This window comes from Chrysochloris asiatica, unplaced genomic scaffold, assembly GCF_000296735.1.
Source record: "Chrysochloris asiatica unplaced genomic scaffold, ChrAsi1.0 scaffold00024, whole genome shotgun sequence".
In the NCBI taxonomy this organism is placed as follows: Eukaryota; Metazoa; Chordata; class Mammalia; order Afrosoricida; family Chrysochloridae; genus Chrysochloris; species Chrysochloris asiatica.
This window is the reverse complement of record NW_006408542.1, coordinates 2482082-2505421: the sequence shown is the minus strand read 5'-3', so window position 1 is coordinate 2505421 and position 23340 is coordinate 2482082. Positions and strand designations below refer to the sequence as shown.

Here is a 23340-nt window from a genome sequence, read left to right as displayed (position 1 = left end):
AGTGGGTCTATTTCTCTCAGCTGAGCTGGACCTACCCGCCAATCACTTCGAGTGGGTCTATTTCTCTCAGCTGAGCTGGACCAACCTGCCAATCACTTCCAGGGGGTCTATTTTTCTCAGCTGAGCTAGACCTGCCCTCCAACAATCCAGTGGATCTATTTCTCTCAGCTGAGACTAGACATCACAAAGGAGGATTTCTAGAGAACTGTAAAAGTTTTGCTTTTAAAATTGACCTGTTTTCAACAGGCAGATCTTGTGATGTTCAAAAATAACATCCTCTGTTGTGTGATGAGAGAAAACCTAGTTGAACTAGGTAGTCACACCATTCCTTAAAGCGAGGAGTTAAAAATAATGGCCGGCTAAATGATGCTTAAAGCTGAGGTGGTATTCAGAGGCTCCTAAATCATGTGTCTACTGCTACGTGAAGTGCCAAGCGACTGAAGAGTCAGAAAGGCAGCTGCTGCGGAAAGATTGAGCTTAGCTTAACTATAAGGCTGCCTGAATTACACCTGAGTACCCACAGCCTCTTATCGTAGTGGTTACAAGGCAGGCTGCCAACCTCGAGGTCAACAGCTCAAAACTACCATCAGTTCCGCAGGAGAAAGATGAGGCGTTCTGCTCTAGTAAAGATTTACAGCCTCAGAAACCCTGTTGCAGGGTCACTATGAGTCAGAACCGACTCCATGGTACTTAACAACAACAATGCAGACCCTCAGGGCAAGAAGGACATTTAGTGTTTGGAAAAGGGTCACAGAGCTGCAGTCTTGCACCAACTTTCTGTAATCAGAAAATGACATCTAAAGGGCACAAATATTTAGTTAAACGTATATAAAAATGGCTACCCACTGATTGTAGATCCGCCCACCAAGAGTATATTTCTACCCGACCATTTAAGTGAGGACTGACCTTGTGACTTGCTTTCACCAATAGACTGTGACAGAAATGATGTGTGTATACGTACAGGCTTTCCATCTCTAAAAGCTTTGCTACTTCCTGTCTCGCTTTCACCATTGTGTGACAAAGCCCAAGATGAAACACCAGAGGGGGAGAAACACCCTTGCATCCTTGCCCACTGGGCTCCCTGAAATTTATGAGTCACAGCTGAGTGCCAGCTGGTTGTAGAAGAACCTCCCCTCCAAATCATGGGAAATAACAAAACTGAGTTGTTTTAGTTACTACTTCTTGGGGTGGCTTGTTCCACAGCAATAAATAACCTAAATATATGTGTGTTTTGCTAACGTGTTCTTCTTAGGTGCCACTCATAGCGACCTTATGCACAACAGAACGGAGTACTGCTCGATCCAACACCATCCTCACAATTGTTGTTACATTTGAGCCCATTGCTGCTGCCACTGTGCCAATCCATCTCATTGGGGGTCTTCCTCTTTTTTGTTGGCCCTCCACTTTACCAAGCATGACGTCCTTCTCCAGGGATTGGTCCTTCCTGGTAACATGTCCAAAGTATGAGAGATAACATCTTGTCATTCTGACTTTTAAGAAGCATTCTTGCTTAAAGTATATTATGTGTACACTGCCGTTTGAACTGCAAGGATGGAGGCTCAAGCTCACTAGTTGCTCTTCAGAAACCCTTTCCAGGGTCACTATGGGTTGGAACTGACTTGATGGCACTTAACAACAACACATTATGTGTGGCTTAATTTGTACTAACTATGATTAACTGTCCAACATATTTATTTGCATTAGTAAAGGGCATTGTTGTTGTTGTTAAGTGCTGTCAAGTCGATTCTGACCCATAGCGACCCTGTACAGGGTTTCTGAGGAGCAGATGATGAGCCTGAACCACCAACCTTGCAGTTCAAATGGCTTTGCAGTCTGAGGCATTAGCCCACAGCGCCACACCAGGCCTCCAAAGGGCACTCTGCTAATGCAAATAAATATGTTGGACAATTACTCATATTCATTTGTATATTTCTTGGACTTTAAAACAATAATAATAAAACATTGCTGCCAAAAAAGAAAGAGAATAGGACTTTGAAGTAGAGAGCCTCAGTTGAAGACTTTGACCTGCTTTAATCCCATGTACCATGGAAACTTTATGATTTTGTGCAAGTCGCTTAATATCTCAAACCTCAGCTTTCATTATCTATTCCTCATTGAGTTGGAGTAAGGACAGATTAAGAACAAATGACGTGAAAGTGCTTTGTGAAGAGCAAGGCACATTATACATTTACGATGTTATTGTTACCTACTATTGCTTAAAAGACTTTTGTATTTTTCCTTCCCTGAAAAGACATCATTTGGATTCATGATTCTGACAATCATTACTGTCTGTTCTCTCTGCATGGGATAAGCATCTGTGTGCACACATGCATACTTACTCAAAGAGTCTGCTTGAAACCATAAGGGGTTCATGATCGTGTATATCACTGTGCACTGTTTAGAATCTTGCCAAAACCCTGCAACCACCAATCCTCATCCCTCACTACCCTCTCCTGAAATGTATGATGAGCTGGCACACAACTCGGATTATATTCCCGAGCCAATAGAAGAGACATGGATGGAAAGCAATGGCAGGATGCCTGGAAACCAAAGCCACGTCGAGGAAAGGAAGAGTTTGTAACGGTCAGGAGAAAATTATAACACGTAAGAGAACGACATTCAAACAGGATGAAATTCAGGAGAAGAGACACAGAAGAGGAGGGAAAGAAGGCAGGGAGATTTAAAAAAACATGAGACATGACAAGGAAAGAAGAAACAACCTATCTATACTTAGAAAGGCCAGAGGCATGTGGGAAAACCTGTACTTGTCATGGTGGTGTTGGTGACAGTGTGCCATGGAGACAATCCAACTCATAGTGACCCTGTGTAGGGTGTTTCTGAGACTGTAAATCTTTACGGGAGCAGAAAGCCTCATCTCTCTCCTGCGGAGTTGCTGGTAGTTTCGAACTGCTGACCTAGAGGTTAGCAGCCCAACTCATAATCACTATGCTACCAGAACACCTTGAGATAGGCGATATCCATGCATGGTAAGGACATCAGAAGACTTGCAAGTACTCAAAACTAATGTCTGATGACCAAATGAATGAATGAGCCAAACAGATACAACCCATGATCTGGGTCTAAATGTGAGAGATGGTCTCACCAACAATGCAACTGTTTAGATGGCAATGAAGGAGAGTAAAACTTATTAAGATGAGGGGAGGGAGAGTCCACAAAGCCCCTTTGTAGTCTACAAGAGTACAAGAAATCCTTACAAAAAGGGGGTTGTTGCTTTGACCTCAGATACATCCCTATTGATGCTGATACATTACTGCCTTATTTTTCTCTAACTGTAAAGGGCTTTTTAAAAAATTCACCACATAATCAGCTTTGTTCTCAAATGGCTCTAAGTTCTTAACAATGATCTTTAAATATATGCTAGCAAAGATCAAATGATCATTACGTTGTTGTTGTTAAGTGCCGCTGAGTTGGTCCCAACCTATATGCAGTCCAGAGCATTAGCCCACAGTGCCACACCAGGGCTCCAAGTAATCATTATATTCCAAAACGCTGTTTAGTTTTGTTTTAATTTCAAAAATAATGCTTGTAAAGAGGGAACCTTTGACATAGTTCACACATATGAATAAAGTTTTGTAAAATATACTACCACCTTATTATACATTAGGGTTTCATCTTTTAATTTCTATTTTCACATGATTGTTTGGGTTCTCCCTTATCTTGTCTAAGAATGACCTGTCCATGATTCTTCTTAGTAGAACCCACTTCAGATGCTAAACTAGGCTGAATAGGATTGAGCCATAGGCTGTGCATATTCTGCGTTCACCAAGTCATTCAGAATTAATGCAGTAGCAGAGTGAAAGAAAAGGATATTAAGACACAATTCCTGACCTCTGGAAATGTCCTTTGGTTGGTGAGACAAGACTTTATGCATGTAACAGTTAAATAACAATGCAAGGAAGTAGATGATTAACTGGCATGAAAAAGGATATGTGGGGAGTTCCTAGAGGATGGGAAAAGGGTTGGCTGAAGCACAAAGATCTCGTGGAATAAAGTGGAATTTAATTGAAGTCCTGCAGGATGAACAATATTTTTAAAGGTGGAAGGGGGAGATAAAGGCATCCATGCAGTGAGAGATGAGTAGAATGGAGGGATTATAGAGTACTGAGGAATCCGGAACACAGAGGGGGTTGGCGGAAATTTTTAAGGATTTTAAGGTGAGACAAGGAGTCTCCACAATGAGAGGAAAGTAACAAGAAATGAAAAGTATTGATGCTATTTTTCCTTTCTTAAACATATAAATCATCAAAGAAATATTCATGGCTAAAAGTGTGCCTGTTCATTTACCCATTCATTTGGTGCTGTTGCTGTGTGCGGATGTATTGGTTCTTACTATAGTAACCGTATGTATTCTCTAGTCCTGCTCTACCCTCACCATCATTGCTATGTCTAAGCCCATTATTGCAGCCAGCATATGTCATCAATAAATGTAGACCGCTATCTTCTATCAACTCCTGTTTTCAGTATAAAAAACCAGCTACTGTTGAGTCGATTGTGACTCACTAGATCTTTTTACTAAGGGGCCTCTGGGTGGACTTGAACCACCAGCCTTTTGATGAGCAGTCAAGTGCATTACCCAGTGACTCCTGTAGTTGTTAGGCGCTCTCCAGTTGGTTCTGACTCACAACAACCCTGTATAGAGTTTCTGAGGCTTTAAATCTTTAAGGGAGTAGAAAGCCTCATCTTTCTCCCACAGAGTGGCTGGGGGGCTCGAACCAAGACCTTGTGGTTCTCAACCCAGTGTTTATCACGTAGAGCCAACAGGCTCCCCCCAGCGACTCCTTGTTGCTGCTGCTATGATTAGGGGCTGTTGAGTCAGTTCTGACTCATAGAGGCCCTATATAAGGTTTCCCAGGAGCAGCTAGTGAGTTTGAACCGCTCACCTTGAGGTTCAAACTGAGCTTGCAGTCCAGTGCGAATTCTACAGTGCCACACCAGGACTCCTAGTGGCTAGAGAAAATACTTCCGTCCTCAAGAATTGCACAGAGTAGGAGAGACAACATCCAAAACAACAACAACAACAAAATCACAATTTCAATGTATCAATGGGAACAATGAAAAAAACCCAATCCATTGCCATGGAACTGATTCCAACTTACGGTGACCTGACAGACCAGAGGAGAGCTGCGGTTTAGGGTTTCCAAGGCTACAAATCTATACGGGAGCAGACAGCCTCATTGATTCCAAGGAGTGGCTGGTAAGTTTGAACCGCTGAACCTGCAGTAAGGAGCCCAATGCTTACCCCATAGCACCACTTCTTATTGTTGTAGTTGTTAAGTGCTATTGAGTCTGACTCATAGTGACCCTGTATAGGGTTTCCAAGGAGCAGATGGCAAGTCTGAACCACCGACCTTGCTTTGGGCTCTTTGTATTATGAAAAGTGCTATGATAAATGATAAATTATTTCAACGTATTATTAAAGTGCTATGAGAAAGAAGGGACTGCAGGGATGCAGAGAATGGCTAAGACTGTGAACATGTCAGAGAAGGGAATATCCTCCTGAAACAGGTGCCCAGGTGGATGGGGAAAGTCAAGACAATCAGCCAGAGGTCTCTGCAAATACAAAGGCAGAGAGCAGGAGTGAGCCAGTGGGGGCCTTGCCTATGGGGAACAAAGGCTGCATGCGGAGAAGTGGCAGGGGATGAGTATGGGTCACTGACTGCTGCAAATACAGGAAACTAAAGAGCTGTGAGAATGTATCCCTCCTCTGCAAATAATTTACAGTCAGACTTTGAATGGCTTCCTTCTCCATGTTTGCAATTTCATCATGAGAGGTACATTTAACTCAGACCATCCTTGGGTTTTTGTGCTAAAGTAGAAAATTCTGTCAGTACCATAATAACCATCTAAAGGCTCATGTTTGCTAGACTCACAGAAGCCTGGATGTAAAATAGAAAGCATCTAGTCCAACCAGTGTCTTTTCAATGTAAACGCTAATTCTGAGCATTCCTGGCAGGTGGCCATCCAGACGGAAAGAACTTGACTCAGCTCCGGGGCGCCCGGTCTATCTCAGGAAGCAGACCAATTCATTACCGAATATCATTACTTGTGAGAAAATCTTTCTTAAACTAAGATGAAATAAGTCTCACTATAGTATCTACCCATTTCTAACCCCTAGGGTGAATGAAAAATATCATCCTACATGCAGATGGTACTGGAGTCTTTGTGGAATAATGAAATGAGAATTGTTCCTTTTTTTCACTAAAGAACTTACTAGTTAACAACTGGCTTAATTTTGATTAATTAGGTTCTCCAAGATCATGCGCCATCTTTCTTTTCATGAAGACCTTGAAGGGACATCTGTTACTGTTAGTAATGCTCCATTTTCCTCCTTTATTGATTAGTGCTAGCTTCTGTTTGCATAATACTTTACCCCCTTTCGAAGCGCTGTCAAATAAAGTATCCAATTGTAATGTCATGTGAAGGTTGTGGCACCACTGTTCGTAAGGTATCTTTACAAAAATATCTTTCTATTTTTATGGCACATTATAAAGTATAAGGCAGAAAATGTAAAATAAGTCTGAGATAATCTTAGGTTTCTGACAGGACAAAATCTATGAGATGACAAAAGAGCTCAATGTTTTGGCTTTTCCTTGAGGTTTTATAAAGATTTCTTTCTATCTTTTTGTTTTTCTTTTTTTGGTAAAAATAAGTTGTCATTGTAAGCTGCTGAGTTGACTCTGACTCATAGTCACCCTACAGGACAAGTACAACTGCCCCATACGGTTTCCAAAGCTGTATTCTTTAGGGAAGCGGAGCTGCAGTGCGTTCTAACTGCTGACTTTTCAGTTAGCATTTGAGTGCTTAACCACTGTCCGGAGTGCTCATTAAAACATATGTATATATGTTGTTGTTGTTAAGTGCCATCAAGTCGATTCCGACTCACAATGACCCTATATAGGTTTTCCAAGGAGTGGAGAGTAAACTTGAACCACTGACCTTGCGGTTCAGACAGACTTTGCTGTGCAGCGCATTAACCCACAGTGCCACATTTGCCAATTCAACACTTTTAAATGTGCAATTCAGTGACATTGATTACATTAATCATGCTGTACAACCATCAACTATATCTGCTGCCAAAAAAGTCTAACCATCAGAACAGATTCTGATGTCTACTCTAATTATGGACAAATAACTGATACTTACCTTAACTACAAGTTACATATACTCCTATCTCAACAAACCATTTGTATGACTAATTGTATTGAAAACTAGTCACTTAAACACAGATGCTAAGTGTCTGGCACTAGCTCTGGGGCTCAAGGCGAAGAGGTTAGAAATGGAGTTAAAGAAGGCCGTTTTAAATTCTGGATGTTAAATATAGAACAAAAGTTGAGAGAAACGAGGCAAATACAGTACGCGGTGCTAGGCAAGGGCACAGGAGCAGGAACCAACTCTGTGGGGCAGGGCAGGAGGAAGATAGAGAAGAGTTTATGGCAGAGAAGAGGGGAGCTCAACAAGGGGGAAACAGAATGTAAACCCCGTGCACCCCAAAGTAAAGTACAAAGTGCCAGAAACATGGTGGTGCTATACACGTTGTTAAGGACAGGACCCAGAGACCCCCACATTCTATAGGGCTAAGTGGATATCCTACTACTATGACTGAAATGATAGCAGCTTTCCAGTCCCCCACTATAAAGCCAAAGAGACATCTTTGTTATTCCAGAAAGCATTACATGCAGGCTCCTCTTTGCCTCTGAAAGTACTAATGGGTCTGGTAGATGTGTGATTCCAAACACCAAGGATCCCTGGGGAACATTTCTATTAAGCATGCGACCTTTCATCACATTGGACACACTGTTTAAGCAACTATTAGCATTCACTGCAGAGACTCAAATGGCATGCCTACTTCTGATATATACCTCCCTCCCTATCTACACACAGAGGGATATGCCTGCCTCCATAGTTACCAGCCCTCGAATGTTCACACATCCCTACATAAAGAACCTATAGGGTTAATGACTTAAACTGAAGACACCTGGCTTTGATCCCGGGAAAGATACACGTAAACTCCAAGTAATAGTAACAGTTCAGTGATTTCTCTACAAAAACAGGAAGGAATCAAGTTTCCCATGGGAAGTCCAATTGCATGCTTGAAACTATACCTTAAATGACGCTAATTTACACAAGACAGAGGAGAGAACTTGATAAGACTAATGACAAACCAACCTTGTTGGCAGAGTACAGCACCCATCGGCTGTGAGTCTAACTTGAGTTTCGTAGCTGTCCAGGGGGCACACGGCCTGCTGAACGGAGGGGCATTCCACAGTGCTGCAGTCCACGCTGAAAACTGCAATGGGGCAAACAGAGAGGCACCATTTACTGTTACATCTACTCAGACCAGTATGAGTCCTAAAATGAAACACTGGCTCTTAAGCTTCCAAAGTTCTCCGGCTTCCCAGAAACCCTGTCCTTGTATCCTTGTGCTGACATTTTCATTACAGTCAATGCTACAGAACTGCAGCATGTCCCACGTTTTCTTAGCAAGGAAATGAGGAAGGAGGATGAGCTACTGGAAAAATGAAGAGAGGGAGATAGAGTTAAACCAATGGTGGTTATATGGATGGTGACATACCACAGATGTTTCTGAAAGAACAGTTCAAGAGATGGAAAAGGGATTATTTTGCTTGAAGCACTGATCTCGCAGGAAACTTGCAAAAAGGAAATCATTGTAGTTCAGATGTTTACAGACATTATTAGAAATGTTGCCACAAGAGCAAGGATGTTAGAAATACTATGAAGCAAGAAGCAGCTGGGATACAACAAATCAGATGTTGGCAAAGATAGTGAGTAAATCATCAAAGATGACTTAGCACATGCTATAAAGTCAAGGGGATGGATGATGGGGCAGTTGGCAAGGAGAAAGATTGGGGCTCAGCGTTCCATTATAAAAGTTTCTGGAATTTTGATGCCTATATTGACCTAAAAATAACTGTGTTATGCATGATTGTTTTCAAATGTAATGCTTTAGAGTGACAGATATGTTTGCAAATGAGGGCTATGACCTTCTCTGGGGAATGAAGCAGACAGTCAGAGTACCATAAATTTCAAACCACCCACCCATCAAGCACAATTTGGTGTAGGGGAGGGAGAGATGAATGAAAAAGAAAGAAAAAGATGCAATCCCTGTCTAAAGGAGCTTATAGACCAGTGGATTATCACTCTGGTTGTCTGGATTGAGTTCAGGCTGCCATTAGCCACACACCGCAGACTGGCAATGCATGACAAGAAGAATGCTTAACTTCACAGAAAGGAGAGCAGCAAGAAGGGCCTGCTACTCCCTGGGATGCAAAGGAGCTAGGCTGCAGAGACAAAGCTCGCGCATACCTGGTTTGCACTCATAGAGGTCACAACACTCTCCGGGCTTCCCTGAGGCTTTGGACACCAGTATGTTCAGGTATCCCGGCTGGCAGACTTTGCGCAGACAGCCGGCAGGGTCGCACACGCAGCGGCTGGGTAAGGGGCAGCACTCCCCAGGAGGAGCGTAACCCTCGATCAGAACGGAATCTTCAGGACAACGTGGAGAAAACTGGACTTCACAGCGGGCCTTGGAGCAATCTGGCTTCTCTTCTAAATGGGAGAGAAAGAATTTAGCACATGCCCAGGGGCAGTGTGGGGCACTCTGATCAGAAGCAAAGACAGTCCCGATGGTCTATTTACTAACCAAAGACGAAGGCTGAGAAAGAAATCCAAAGAGGACCCTCAAATTCAGTTTAGCTGACCATGAAAGTCTCTCCCCAGGACTGTCCTAAATGGTGAGTCTGCAGATCCCTTCTCCTCCACTATCCTATTCACTCCAGTTGATAAATCGATGTTCAGTGCAATGACCAAAGTGAAGAAAGAAAAAGTCAAGATGCAAGCATGCAACAGAGAATCTAAAAACTGGCCTTAGTTACCGAAGAGCTGAAGGATCTGAAAATTGCAAGAATTGCAAAGGCTGCTCTTTGAAAGCAGTATGCACTTAAAATGCAAAATGGAGACTCCTAAATGAGCTACCTCAGGGACAGGAGACAAGTTGCCTGATAATCAATGTGGATGAGCTCTACCTTGTGTTAGATTAGACAAACTTAGCAAGAGAATATGATTTTATAAGGCTGGCAGCTCAGCAAGGTGGAAAGAGGGCAAATTCCAGTGTAATTTCCCTAAATGACATCTGAAGAGTTTCTATTGCACGACAGAGAGATATTAAACGTACTTCATCCATTTTCTCCAGTGTCATCTACTCAAATCTAGATAGGTGACACCAAACTTTAATGACAGGATGGCAAAGCCCAGTGGTCTTCAACTCAGTTTCCCGTTTAAGCTTTAAAGATGCCTGTAGGGGTCGTAATGAGTTAAAATGAACTGGACAACAATGAGTTTGGGGTTGGTATTTAGGCATCTAGCATGTGGTTCTTGAGGAAAAGACCAAAATAAGGCAAAACTACATAATTACAATCCATGACATTTGGGGGACACTTTGGGAAATGGTGGTAGTAAATGGTGCCACATAATATAGTGGTATGTTTACATCAGCCCTATCTGTCCTCCCCAAAGTAAAACTCTATCACTGAATCTCAGAGATCCAACAGATCACTTGGTAAGCTTCTTCATTTTTTAGATAAAGAACTTGAGTCTCAAGCCCTCAGGTGACCTGCGTAAGGTCAATGGTAAACTTAAAGCAAGACACCAGACCTCTTCACTTCCAGTTCATTTCACTACTGACGTTACAAAATCAGGTCTATTTCCAAAACTAAGCCTGCTCCTTAGATCACTGTCTGCCTTGAACGCTGTATCTTTCACTCCACTGATTAACTACTTCTTGTCTAATTAAAAGACAGTATAGGAAATCCTTCATACTCAGAATTTTAGTATATTTATTCAAAACTATTTTTTGTATATCTGTTGTCCCAGCAGCTTAGGAATCTTCAATAAAGAAAACAGCAATCCCTGCCTGGAGAGAATTTGTAAAGCAGTGGAGTTCAAAATATTACAGTGATGGAAAATAAATATTATAAATATGTAAATTATATAGTAGGAAAGGTTGATACATACGTACGTACTATGGGAAAAAAACAGAGCAGAGTAAGGGTGGGGATGGGATGCTCAGTAGGAGAGCGGGGAGAGAATAGTGAACAGTGAAGATCTAGTCAGAAGAAGCATCACTGAGAAGACAGTGTTTGAACTGAGACCAAACTGGAGTGAAGAGGTGAGCCATGCAGACTTGTGGGAGAAGAAAGGCGCAACAGAACACACAGCTACTATGTGCCTGTGCATCCCATGAAATGCAAGGCCAGTGTTGATGGAGGAGAATGAGCAAGGGGAGAAACAAAAGAGGTTAGAAGTGTATCAGGAGACTTGATCTGGTTATTTAGGACCTTGTAGACTTATTTTCCAGGGTCCTGGTGTGGCATTGTAGAATAAGCACTGGACCACAAGGTTGGTGGTTCAAACCAACAAGGGGTTCCTGAGAAACCCTCTACAGGGTCATTATGAGATGGAACCAACTTGACGGCACTTAATAACAGACCATTTTAAAGACTGTAACTTTGACTATGGCTACTACCAACATGTCCACATCCAGGAAGCAGCTTATAGCACAGCAGAAAGCCTTTGCTCTAGAAGCACAATATGTCAGTAACTTATATGCCAAGTGTTAATATCATAACAACATCATGAAACACAATACTAGTGGCTCCATTATACAGATGATGAACTGAAGTACACATAAGGTCAAACTGCCCAAAGTTACACAGCCCAAAACAATAAGGTGACAGCGTGAAGCGTGGGCCATCTGGCTCTAACTATGTTCCTCTAATAGCGTGCCTCTTGCCTTCAGAACCACCAATATAGTTTGTGTTTTATCTATATCCTTACCTTTCTTTCCTCAGTCCCTAGTTCAATGGTTAAACATTTGGCTAACTACTAAACCAAAGGATAGCAGTTCAAATCTCCCAGAGGTATACTGGGAGAAAGGTCTAGCAATCTACTTCCAAAAGATCAGGGTCATTGAAAATCCTATGGAACACAGTTCTGATCTGACACATACGGGGTTTACCACGAGTTAGGACTGAGCCACTGGCAACTTGAGAACAAGATTAAGGAAGGACAAATTCCACTTTCAGATCCCCATCAGTGTGGAGGAGAAAGCGAATCGTGACTATATGGCAACAGATTAAAGTGGAGTTTGTAAAGCACATTCAGCAGAGTGCTTATCTGGTAAACACAAACACGCTGTTTTGTAATTAATAAAAGCTCAGTGACTTTAATTGCAAAGAGCACTTAATTCCTACTCGTGTTAATTTGGTATAATTAATTATTCTTGATCACATTCTATTATATTCTTATTCTGCAAAATATTTGGTATGTATAATCAGACAATTTCAAGCATATGCTTCAACAAAACATGTTTCCATTAAAACCAAAAGGGTTAGTCTGCTCTTTATGATTCCTCTTAACAGTTTCAACACTGTCACCCCTTGATGTGTGCTTTGCAGTGCAAGCCTCAAGAGATTATTTACTTCAGAACTGCCTTTGCAGTACCGCTGTAATAGGACAGGCTACTGTAGACATAGACACAGTCTGAAACATGAGTAAGTGAATCAGTTTTAGAGCTCAAAGTGATCGAAGCATGTCATAGGGCCTTTTTCTATAATCTGTCAATGTAATCAACTGGTATAATTTAAACCATCCTTGTGTTTTCAGAATGCTTGTTTGTGTTGTTAGCTGCCCTTGAGCAGATTTCAACTCACGGCAACTCCATATAGAGAGAGTAGAATTGCTCCACAAGGATTTCAGGGCTAGGACCTTCCTAAAGCAGACCTCCAGGATTGTCACCCAAGATGACTCTTTGGTTTGAACTGCCAATACTGGTTTGTAGTCGAATATTTTACCAGTTGTTCCACCCAGACACCATTCTTAGAATAAACCCTATTTTTTGAAGATCCTTCTGTATCTGACATGCTAGCATTTCAAAATGTTTTAATTATGTAAACCTGAATTATATGTACTCGGCAATTCTCTCCCTCTCTCTCTCTTTAGTGTTGGTTTCATCGAGTCATAGTTCTAGAATACACTAACATTTTCATTGAGCTGTTTTGCATACTACCTCAGTTTCAAAAACGTTAAATAACACAAGAATTATCTGTTCTTTGATATTTTCATATAAGCCATCTGTGAAATTCTCTAAACTCAATGAATTCTTTTTAAAGGGAGAAGGGTGAGATTTCTTTTATGGTTATTATTATTGTGGCGCGGTGGGATAAGGCGCTGGGCTGCAAAGTTGGTTTGAACCACAAGGTCAGGGGTTCAAGCTCACCAGCTGCTCCTTAGAAACCCTCTACAGGGTCACTATGGGTCAGAACCAACTCGATGGCACCTTAGCAACAACCTCTTTTTGAATCATTCTTATTAATGTATATTTTACTTAGAAGTAGCCAATTTTCAACTAGATTTTCAAATGTCTTTCTGGGTTTATTGACTAAGCTTTCTTTTTGCCATTGATGTATTTGTTTTCTAGTTCAATGGCAGAGAAATGTAGGCTGTACAACTTTCTACTCTGCTAATTTCTTGAGTCTTGTTTCGTTTTTTTGCACATGCATGTGCGTGTGTTCCCTTATGGCCAACTTTCAAATACATGTATTTGTATTTTCTGCTTTTTGGATACAAGCTAGCAAGCTTCTTAATTATGACATTCAGATCACCAATGCCTTACACTTTTTAATTTGACTTCCAAGATGCATTTATAAAAATCTCTCACTATGAACACAGGCCGTTCTGAAGTAAATCAATTTCTTGAGGCTTGAACTGCAAAAAACTTCTCATTATTTCTAAAAGTTTGTATTTTAATTTTTCAAGGCTGCGTTGTGAAATTCATGATTTGGCAGACGTAAATTTCATGCAAATCTCCAATCACCTTTCAAAACATTATCTAGAACACTTATTGACCCAATATCTTCCCCTTATATCCCAGACCTCAGTGTGCCACTTAAACCCAACCTGGTGTGGCGCTGCGGGACAATGCGCTAGACGGCAAGATCAGTTTGAGTTGCAAGGTTGGTGGTTCAAACTCACCAACCTCTTCTCAGAAACACTATACAGGGTTGCTTTGAGTCAAAACCAACAACAACAACATTGTTACTATAGCACCCAGAATTTTTCTCTTATATCTTCTCTTCTTCAGCCTGTTTCTAAAATAAATACTTCCAGTAAATTTTATTTATTTATCTATGGCTCCATTCTTTATTTCTTCCACGGTGACATAAGGAGAAAACCACAGCTGCACCATATATTTCCCACCAATTAGGTTTTTCTGACATTATCTCTGAATTTCTCATTTTGCCATTTGAAAAGAAGTCTCTACTAAGTCTTTCTCTATGATGTCTAACAAATCTATATATATAATACTTAAGTTAATTAACAAGGTTTTCAGTCTAGTTGCCCTAGCAACACTGTGCAACTGGTATGTTAAAAATTTTCAAAAAAACAAAAAAAAAAACAAAAACTGCCCCATATATAGAAAGCCTAAAGTAACATTATCAGTTGTAATAGAAAAGAAGAGATAAATAAGGGAAAATAATCTGGCTTCATGGTATTTTAGAATCTTCCTTTAAAAGGCTGATTCTTAAAATACTGACAGGATTGCCCAGTATAAAGTGATTTTATAATAACTGGTGGAAAGTTCCTATCAATCCTAGCTACTTTAACCTGTGTGACTACCTATCCTCTTGGTTCTTACTAGAGCTTCTCTGGGTCCATATACAACAAAGCAAGTGCAATCATGATGTATGTAAGAATTCCCTACTTACACACAGACTAAAACACAAAGGAGCAAATTAAAAACTATGAGAAGGGAATAGAGAGAAAGAGATGACAAAAATGATTTTGCCAGATTCTCATTACTACTATTTAAAAATTTTATGTCGAGTCCCACACATGTGACACAGGAGGCTTCTATTTCAAAATTGCTTACAATGGTCCCTTAAAAACAACACTGATATGCTGCACACTTACTAAGGCAACATAGGCAGCATAAACTAGGGTTTTCAATGACTGATTTCTCACAAGTAATCTCCAGGACTTTCATCTGAGGAGACTCTATTTGCATCATTCAGGGACTCCAGCCAGGTCCTCTGCTCTCTCCCCAAATCTGCCCTGATTCTGGCGCACATGAACACAAACACACACACATACAGAACACATAATCATTCTGAGACAATTCCTGAGTGTTCCAATTATTTAAAAAAATAATTCAATGTATCTGAAATTTAGATTAGATTTAGTATCGGTACCACAGACTTTAGTGGATAAAATACAAATTAAAGAGAAGAAAAGTCCAGCATCACTGTCTTTTCTTACACCTCAAATCGAGTCCCAAAGACTCTGGCATCAGCCTAGGGAAACCCAGGGACGCTCACCCAGTTGGTGTTCCCAGGAGACAGAGCTCCTCCTGGTATGTGCTAGGTGTACTTCATGAAGTACTTGCCAATCCTTTCCTTCAGTCATTGAACCAATGTTTACTAAGCAACTGCATGTGCCAGAGGGTGAGGGGCAGGGGGGTTAGAACAGGCAAAGAAACATAGTCCTTTGTCTTCCTGGATGGAATTTATAATGCTGAGGCAGATACACCATACAGAGAGCTATGCAGCTTAATGCCAGACGGTGAGGAATGCTTTGACGCTGAATCAGGGACGTAGGTGCAGTACATTACTGGGTGAGTGAGGGAAGGTCTCTCTCAGGACATGTGGCATGTGAACAGAGATCTTGAATGAAAAAAGGAGAGACATGCAAATAACAGGACATGCATGTTCCAGGCATAGGGAACAGAAAGAATAAAGGTTCTAAGGCAAGAACAAGCCTATGCAGCATGTTGAAAACCATAACTGAGAGTCATTAAGAGGAATTCTAAACTGGAATAGTCAGCAGGTAGAAAATACCCACAAGGACTTAAAAGAAAAAAATATTTAGATGTGTAATATTTCTTTTTAGTGATTCAACTCTTAAAGGTCATGCTAGAGAAATAAAAAAAACTGTCTAATTATGGAGCACCTCTACGAGGAACTACAAAAAGTTCATGGAAAAATCCCATTATTCTTCTATTCTATTTTTCTACAAACTTTTTGAAGCTCCCTCATATATGTCCTGGTATGGCACTGTAGGAAAAGCCCTGAGCTGCTAACTGTAAGGTCGCTGGTTCAAACCCACCAGTTGCTCCTTGGAAACCCTACACAGACAGGGTCGATACACGTCGGAGCTGACTCCATAGCACTTAACAACAACAATAAGATATGTGTGAGGTGCTCACACACCTTTGCAATCCTGTCAAAGAGATGACCATCTTCATTTCTATTTGACAGTTGAGTAGACTAACACAGTGAGGCTAAGAAACTTGTTCAAGGTCATTAAACAAGTAGGAGAAGCTCTCAAATCCATCATTGTTTCACCAACCCTGGATGTGAAAAGCGAAAGAAACTTCAATGTTCCTAATCAGGTTTTCTATGATCTGTATGTTTTAGTCAATGACTCCAATTTTTTGCTCACACATAGAGTGCAAAATTAACCTGCAAAGATGAAGAGGTCCAGGGTCTCTTCTCTTTCATTTGTTTGCTGGCCTTGAAGCATCACGTAACAAAAGGGGGGCACTTCCTTAAATCCAACATTATTTTGCTCTGAAAACTTCTATGACAAATGCAACACATATGTCATCTCTGCTTTTTTACAATTTAGAGGCTGACTCCTTTCAAGTAGTACTGTGGATCCTTTTCATTCACATTCCATAATTTTATCATAACCTTTTTTGGCAAGCTTCGCAGTGAAGACTTGTTCTGCACAATCATAACCCCGAGGGGGAAACATTAGGCTTGTTGATATATAGTCCCAGAAATATTTCATATTTCAGCTCGTTCAGAAATACCAGCTGTACTTTCCCAGCATCTCCTTTGACTCGGAATTTAGGATTCAACAGCAAAAGAATCTACATCGCCCCCCTTCCCCCGGTGTTTTTCCATGTTTTGTTAAAGATGCCATACTTAACTGTTTTGAATTACCTAATAAAGTGAGTTTGCATTTCAGTGACATATAAACTGACCAACTACAAAGTACAAAACATTAAATAATCTGTTAAGGCTGGGCTATGTGCTACCCTAATGCGGTGGTTCTCAGCCCTTGCTACAAACTAGAAATAATCTTTAAAGCTTTGAAAAATTCCCACTGTCTGGATCCCACCTCAAAGCAATTAAATAAGAATTTCTGGGGGAAGAGTCTGAGAATTAGTATTTGTTTCAAAAGCTCCCTGGGTGATTCTATTGTGCAATTAGGGCTGAAATTCACTGCCTTACTCCTCCAAGCAAACTGAGAGTCTTTCTAATGAAGTTCCCTATTGACAGTGGAGCTTCGCCAAAAAGGTGTGTTCAAACATTCTGGCAAACAGAGGCTGGCCAAGTGCCAATGAAGATTTCTGCAAGCCCATCAGATTTTTGCCTGCCACCAAGTGGTCCAAGCTCTATCCTGAGTCCTATGGTACCTCTACGATAATCTCTGGACCACACATCTTTTCTATGTAGGAGGTTACTGAATCTGATTGATAATGATGCTGTAGACTAGAGCTCTGCTACTCAAAATGTGGCTGCTGAGTCAATATCATCAGTATCACATAGGAGTGTGGTAGAAACGCAAGCTTACACTTTGGTCCTTGGATGACCTACTGAATCAGAATCAGCATTTTAGAAGATTGTCAAACACACATTAAAAGTTTGAAAACTGACCTAAAGTACCAGTTCTCAAACAATGGTCCCAGCAACAGCATCTTCTGAGAATGTGTAAGAAATGCAAATCCTCAGGTCCCATACTATACCTGAAAAAACTCTAGTGGGGAGGCCCAGCCGTCCTGGCTTTAAATAATCCTCCAGGTAATTGGTATACCTGCTGCAGTTTGAGGACCACAGTGCTAGCATAACAATTCTCAACCCTGGCTGCACATCAGAATCCTTCAAGGGGTTAGAAAAATCCAAAAGCCCAAGGTACACTCCTGATCATGAATGAAATCAGAATTCCTGGGAGTGAAATCTGGGCATCGGTAATTTTAAAAAATTCCCCAGGTGATACAATGTGCAGTTGAGTTTGCGACACCGCTCTATCCCCATCTTACTCCACCTCTTCCACCCTCCCAGAGAAATGAAATAGCTTTAATTCTTAGGACATCATAACCAAATAAATTTAATCTTCCTTGGAGAGGTCAGAGCTTCCTGGGAAGAGAGAAGAAGGTTGAGAGAAGTTTCCAGGATCTGCCCCTGGTGGCAGGTGTTGGGGTAAAGGGAATGAGGAGTGGGGAAGCCCAATCTCAAACATGACCTATATGCACCCTAACGAATTTAAAATCATGTGTTATGAATGCTTAATAGAAATTTAAGTCCAGACGTTGAAATTTCCTCAACTGTTAACCTATCAGGAAAAAACACTCCAGTTACTCCCAGAGGAATGTACCACTCAAACAAATGCATTTACATATTCATACACAACAACTACTTACCAAAATGTAAGCATGACTCTATTTTTAAAAATCTGGCAGTAATAGTAAGCAAAAAGATACTTTGGGATAAATGTACAAAGAACTGAGGATTGGTACAAAAAGATTAACTTCACCTAATTAACCAGAATCTCTCATCTTATACCTCGACCCTATTTTCCAAAAAGGAAAGCCTACCAAAAAAGGAATCAAAATTATTAACGACCGGGACAGCTGACTAGTGAGACAACACTTAAATGAACCAAATGTGTACTGTCAGCTCAGCAATGTATTAAGAATTTTCATAACAACCTGGAAATGTCGTAGAGACAGGCACAAACACAAGGAATACAGAATTCCCCAGGGTGGTGTTGAATAGAAGGCAACGTCCATTGTAGAACACAAACAAAGCCTCTATTTTGCTGACTGATTCTGTGATTCTGGGTGGGTCCCTTTCTATGCTTCAAATTTTCCTCCACTAGGAAGGGGATGCTGAACTAGGGTTCTTCCTTTGGGTAATAATGCAAAAAAAGTTATTTCATTTAAAAATAAAATGTCAGATGTCAAAAACGTGAGGATGAAGGACTGGGTGCTCCTTATCTATACAATGAGAGGCCAGCTGGCACTTGTGGATGCCGTATAGGAAGGTACACAGCCAGAAGTTATCTGAGACATTCCTGTGCAGCCAGACTAGAGAGCTGCATGACCTCTGTCCTTTCAGAAGATCAACAGTCCCACTCACTGAAAACTTTCTCTTAAAGCTCCAGTATTTGTCACCATTCTGGGATTTTATTACTAGAGTAGAAAATGAGATTTCAAAAAAACAAGGAACAATAAACCTTGGGTATTATGAGTCACTTTGTAAATACATTCATGAGTCCCAGGGTGTTATATGGATTTTAAAGGTCCTCAGAAAAACTACAAGGAATATTATGTGTTGTTCTGAGGTCTTCAGAGATTCCACAAGGTTACTTTATTTATGTGATTAAAATAATGTGTCAAGAATAAAGAGAGGGTGCTGGACAACATACAAGTAGAGCGTGCTGGGCAGCATGAATAACGGACAAGTAGAAAGCAAAGAAAGCAGAACACACTGCTGGTATTCTGTCTTTGCAGAAGGTAACAGCAGCATCAAATTAAGAATATTATACAGGCTACATTCAGTTGGTACATCTCATGAAGGTTTGCACCATTTGAAAAACAAGTCTCATACCTAAAAAGACAGAAATATATTTTGGCCCTTTCATTTTTCTCTCTTCCTTCACTTCAGTTTTCTATTTCATTGACAATAAACTACTTTTTTGCAGAGCTTGTCATTTAACAGAGATTACTTTTTGTCTTTTTTTTTATACAGAATTCAGCCAAGTAATTTACTACAAAAGTTTTACAACCAGAAAGAACTTATGTTCAAATCTTGGTTGTTCTATATAATACCTGTGTGAGCTTACGGCAAGGTTTGTTTTTGTTTTTTTAATTGTGAACTGAGTGATAGTTTATATGGGAGAACATTGGCATTACACCATTGTTTCATTGCAATGATTATAATCCCCTCCATGTATCATCATTCAACAGCATTTGCTTCCAATCCCTCTGATTTTGTTTGTTTTTTTGGGGGGGGGCGGGATGTACACAAAAACACTCAGGAATATATAATAATTTAAACAACCAAAGGGCACATTCTGCAAGCCTGCCTCCTGGCCTCCAGCACTCAGTCTCTCTCTTTCCATGAGTCTAGTAGAGTCCTCAGCTGCTCTCTCTCTCTCCATGTCCTCATCTCCTTAGGCAAGCTTTTTTGTCTCTGAGTCACAACGTTTTCAGAGTTGTTTTAAGGGCTAAATGAGAAACATGTTGTAAGCCGTCCTGCACTAGTCATATCTAATTACTCAACAGACAGCAATTTTGACCATCATCATCAATTACTAGAAAGAGTCTAGTCTTTAAGTCAGAATTCACTGTACATTCTCTCCCTGCAACTTAGTAGCCAGCCCCGTGTGATCTTATGCAAGTCATGTAAATTCATGGAGCCTCAGTTTACTCATGTGTTAAACAGTATAATAATATTTATTCTACAGGGAATTTTTGAAGATTAAAGACTACACATATCTGAGGAGGCTTCAAAAAGCTTATGGAAAAATTCCATGATCTTTCTATTGTATTTTTCCATGAACTTTCTAAAGTTCTTTCATACAGGAGAGCAAGTCAAAAGGTGAAAAATGAATAAGACTGAAAAATAATTGATGCATCTGAATGACTGTGACGGTGAAGAATATTAAATATATGATGGACTGTCAGAAAAACGAATGAATCTGTGTTTGAGCAAGTACAGCCAGAATGTTTCTTAAAGGTGAGGATGGTGAGACTCTGTCTTACGTACTTTGGACATGCTGTTAGGAGGGATATGTTCCTGGAAAAGGATATCACGCTTAGTACAGTACAGGATCACTGAAAAAGAGGAAGACCCTGAACCCGATGACTGACACATGCCAACAACAATGGACTCAGGCATAAGAGTGATGGTAAGGATGGGGAGGACTGAGCAGGGCTTCATTTTGTTGTACATAGGGCATTAGACAACTCAATGGCACTTAACAATGATATGTCAAAAAGTGCTGCTACAAAATCTAGAAGCCTTTGTTAAACAAAAAGATCAAAATGTGAAGCTACTGTTTCCTGACATACCCTCCATCTAGTTCCAAACACTTGTGAAGGAGAAGTTCCCATCTTCCCCCACGCAAATTATGTACACTTTGATTTCTATGGCAGTTTGAATTTTGAACAACAAAAAAGTCTGAAGGGACAAGTTCAGGGTTGCAGAGTGGATGAAGTAGGATTTCTCAATGAAATTCTTAAAGGACAGTCCTTGCTACCCTTGAAGAACAAACAGATGCACTGTCATGATGGGAAACAATTCCTTGGCACAATTTTGCTGGGGTTTTTTTTGTTTTTTTTTTTTTTTTTTGCTTTGTTGTGTTTTTGTCTCACCTGTGCAGCTCCATTTTCTTAAAATTGCTTCAAAGTAAGCCTCCATGATCTCCCCGTGTCCTTCAAGAAAATCTATCAAGATTATCCCTTGGGAGTCCCCACTCCTAAAAAAAAGTCACCATAACCTTCTGAGCTGACCTGTCTTAACTCAACTGGCCCAGCAGATCCCCTCAGAAGTCACTATTTTGATTTGACTTTTTTTTTTTTCCTTTGAGGGTACCCTAACAAGACTAAGACAAGCATATTGCTGAGAAACCTTGTCTTCAGCCATATACTGATTAAAAAGATAAGTCCAAACACATTCTATGTATGTAAGAAACAGAACTCTAGTAATAATACTTTTTTGCTTATTCTCATACAACACACTAAAAGATACATAAAAATGTTAAAAGATATATGTTGCATCATATATACATTTGTTTATATATGATGTATATGTATACATATATATTCCTTTGTTGTTGTTAAGTGACTTCAAGTTGGATCTGATTCACAGCGACCCTACATCGGGTAGGGTTCCTACGGAACAGTTGGTAAGTTTGAACAATCAATCTTACAGTTAGCAGTCTAGTGCTTATCCTGCCAGCACTAAACCAGGGCTCCTATATAAATATACTGAAAGATAGCTGTCAATTGCATGGCATTCTTGGGTCCTTATTAGTTAAATTCTGTCTCACTTTGTTTTATATCTAGTTACTAACATAATACACCTAGTACAGGAATGATCAATAAATGTTTCCTATTATTGATAACTGGAGTCCTGGTGTGGTGCTGCCTAGATTACAAGGTCGGGTTGAACTGCATTGTCAGCGGTTCAAGCTCACCAGTCTCTCCTTAAAAACCCTATACAGAGTCACTATGTGTTGGAACTGATTCAACAGCACTTAACAACAACATTATTGATAATTACCACTCGTCTGTCAGTTTTTCATACAGTGGTGGCTTATGTGCAACTGTGATGCTAGAAGCTATGGCACTGGTATTTTAAACACCATGTTTCAATGGAACTTCCAGATTAAAACAGACTAGGAAAGTAGGGAGGAAACCACTTTTGAATGGTTAGTCATGGAAAACATAATATGAATAGTAGTAGAACATTGTCAGATATAGTTCCAGAAGATGAGCGCCTCAGGTTGGAAGATACTCAAAATACATCTGGGGAAACAGAGTAGACCTTAATGAAGTAAATGCAGCAAAACTGAGTCCTTTATTTACTGATAATGTCATAAAACTCAAATTTGGAAGAAATGGCTACAAACATCCATTAATAATCAGAACCGGGAATGTACAAAGTATAAATCTAGTAAAATTGGAAGTCATCAAAAGTTTAATGGAATGCATAAAGATCAATATCCTAGGCGTTGGTGAGATAGATGAAAAGGACTGTTATTGGCCACTGTGAATCAGATAATCATACGGCGTGCTATGCTGGGAATGACAAATTAAAGAAGAATGGCATTATATTCCACATCAAAAAGAACATTTCAAGGTCTATCTGGAGTACCACGCTGTCTGTGATAGGATAATATCCACACACCTACAAAGATCAGTCAATACCACTATATTCAAACTTTACACCAACCACTAAAGCCAGTGATGATGAAACTGAATCCTATCAGTTTCATCAATCTAAATTGATCAACATATAATTAAGATGCACTGACAATTACTAGTGATTGGAATGTGTTGGTGGTAGAAACAATGCTGGAGATTGCATGACAGAATTTTGCAAGACCAATGACTTATTCATATAAATACCTTTTTTCAACAACATAAAATTTGACTATACATATGAACCACATCAGATGGAATACACAGGAGTTAAACTGACTACATCGGTGGGAAGAGATGATAGAGAA

The 23340-nt window shown here is 40.2% G+C and overlaps 1 protein-coding gene across 1 annotated transcript in view; it reads right to left on the bottom strand.

The window, feature by feature from the left end:
* Positions 1-23340, bottom strand: part of CRIM1 (cysteine rich transmembrane BMP regulator 1 (chordin-like)) — a 270004-nt gene that overhangs the window by 142461 nt on the left and 104203 nt on the right. The window contains exons 3-4 of the mRNA XM_006839357.1: positions 9346-9588; positions 8188-8308 (exon numbers count right to left, since the gene is read on the bottom strand). Of these exons, the coding sequence (XP_006839420.1) occupies positions 8188-8308; positions 9346-9588 (364 nt within the window). The remainder of the gene's footprint in view (positions 1-8187; positions 8309-9345; positions 9589-23340) is intronic.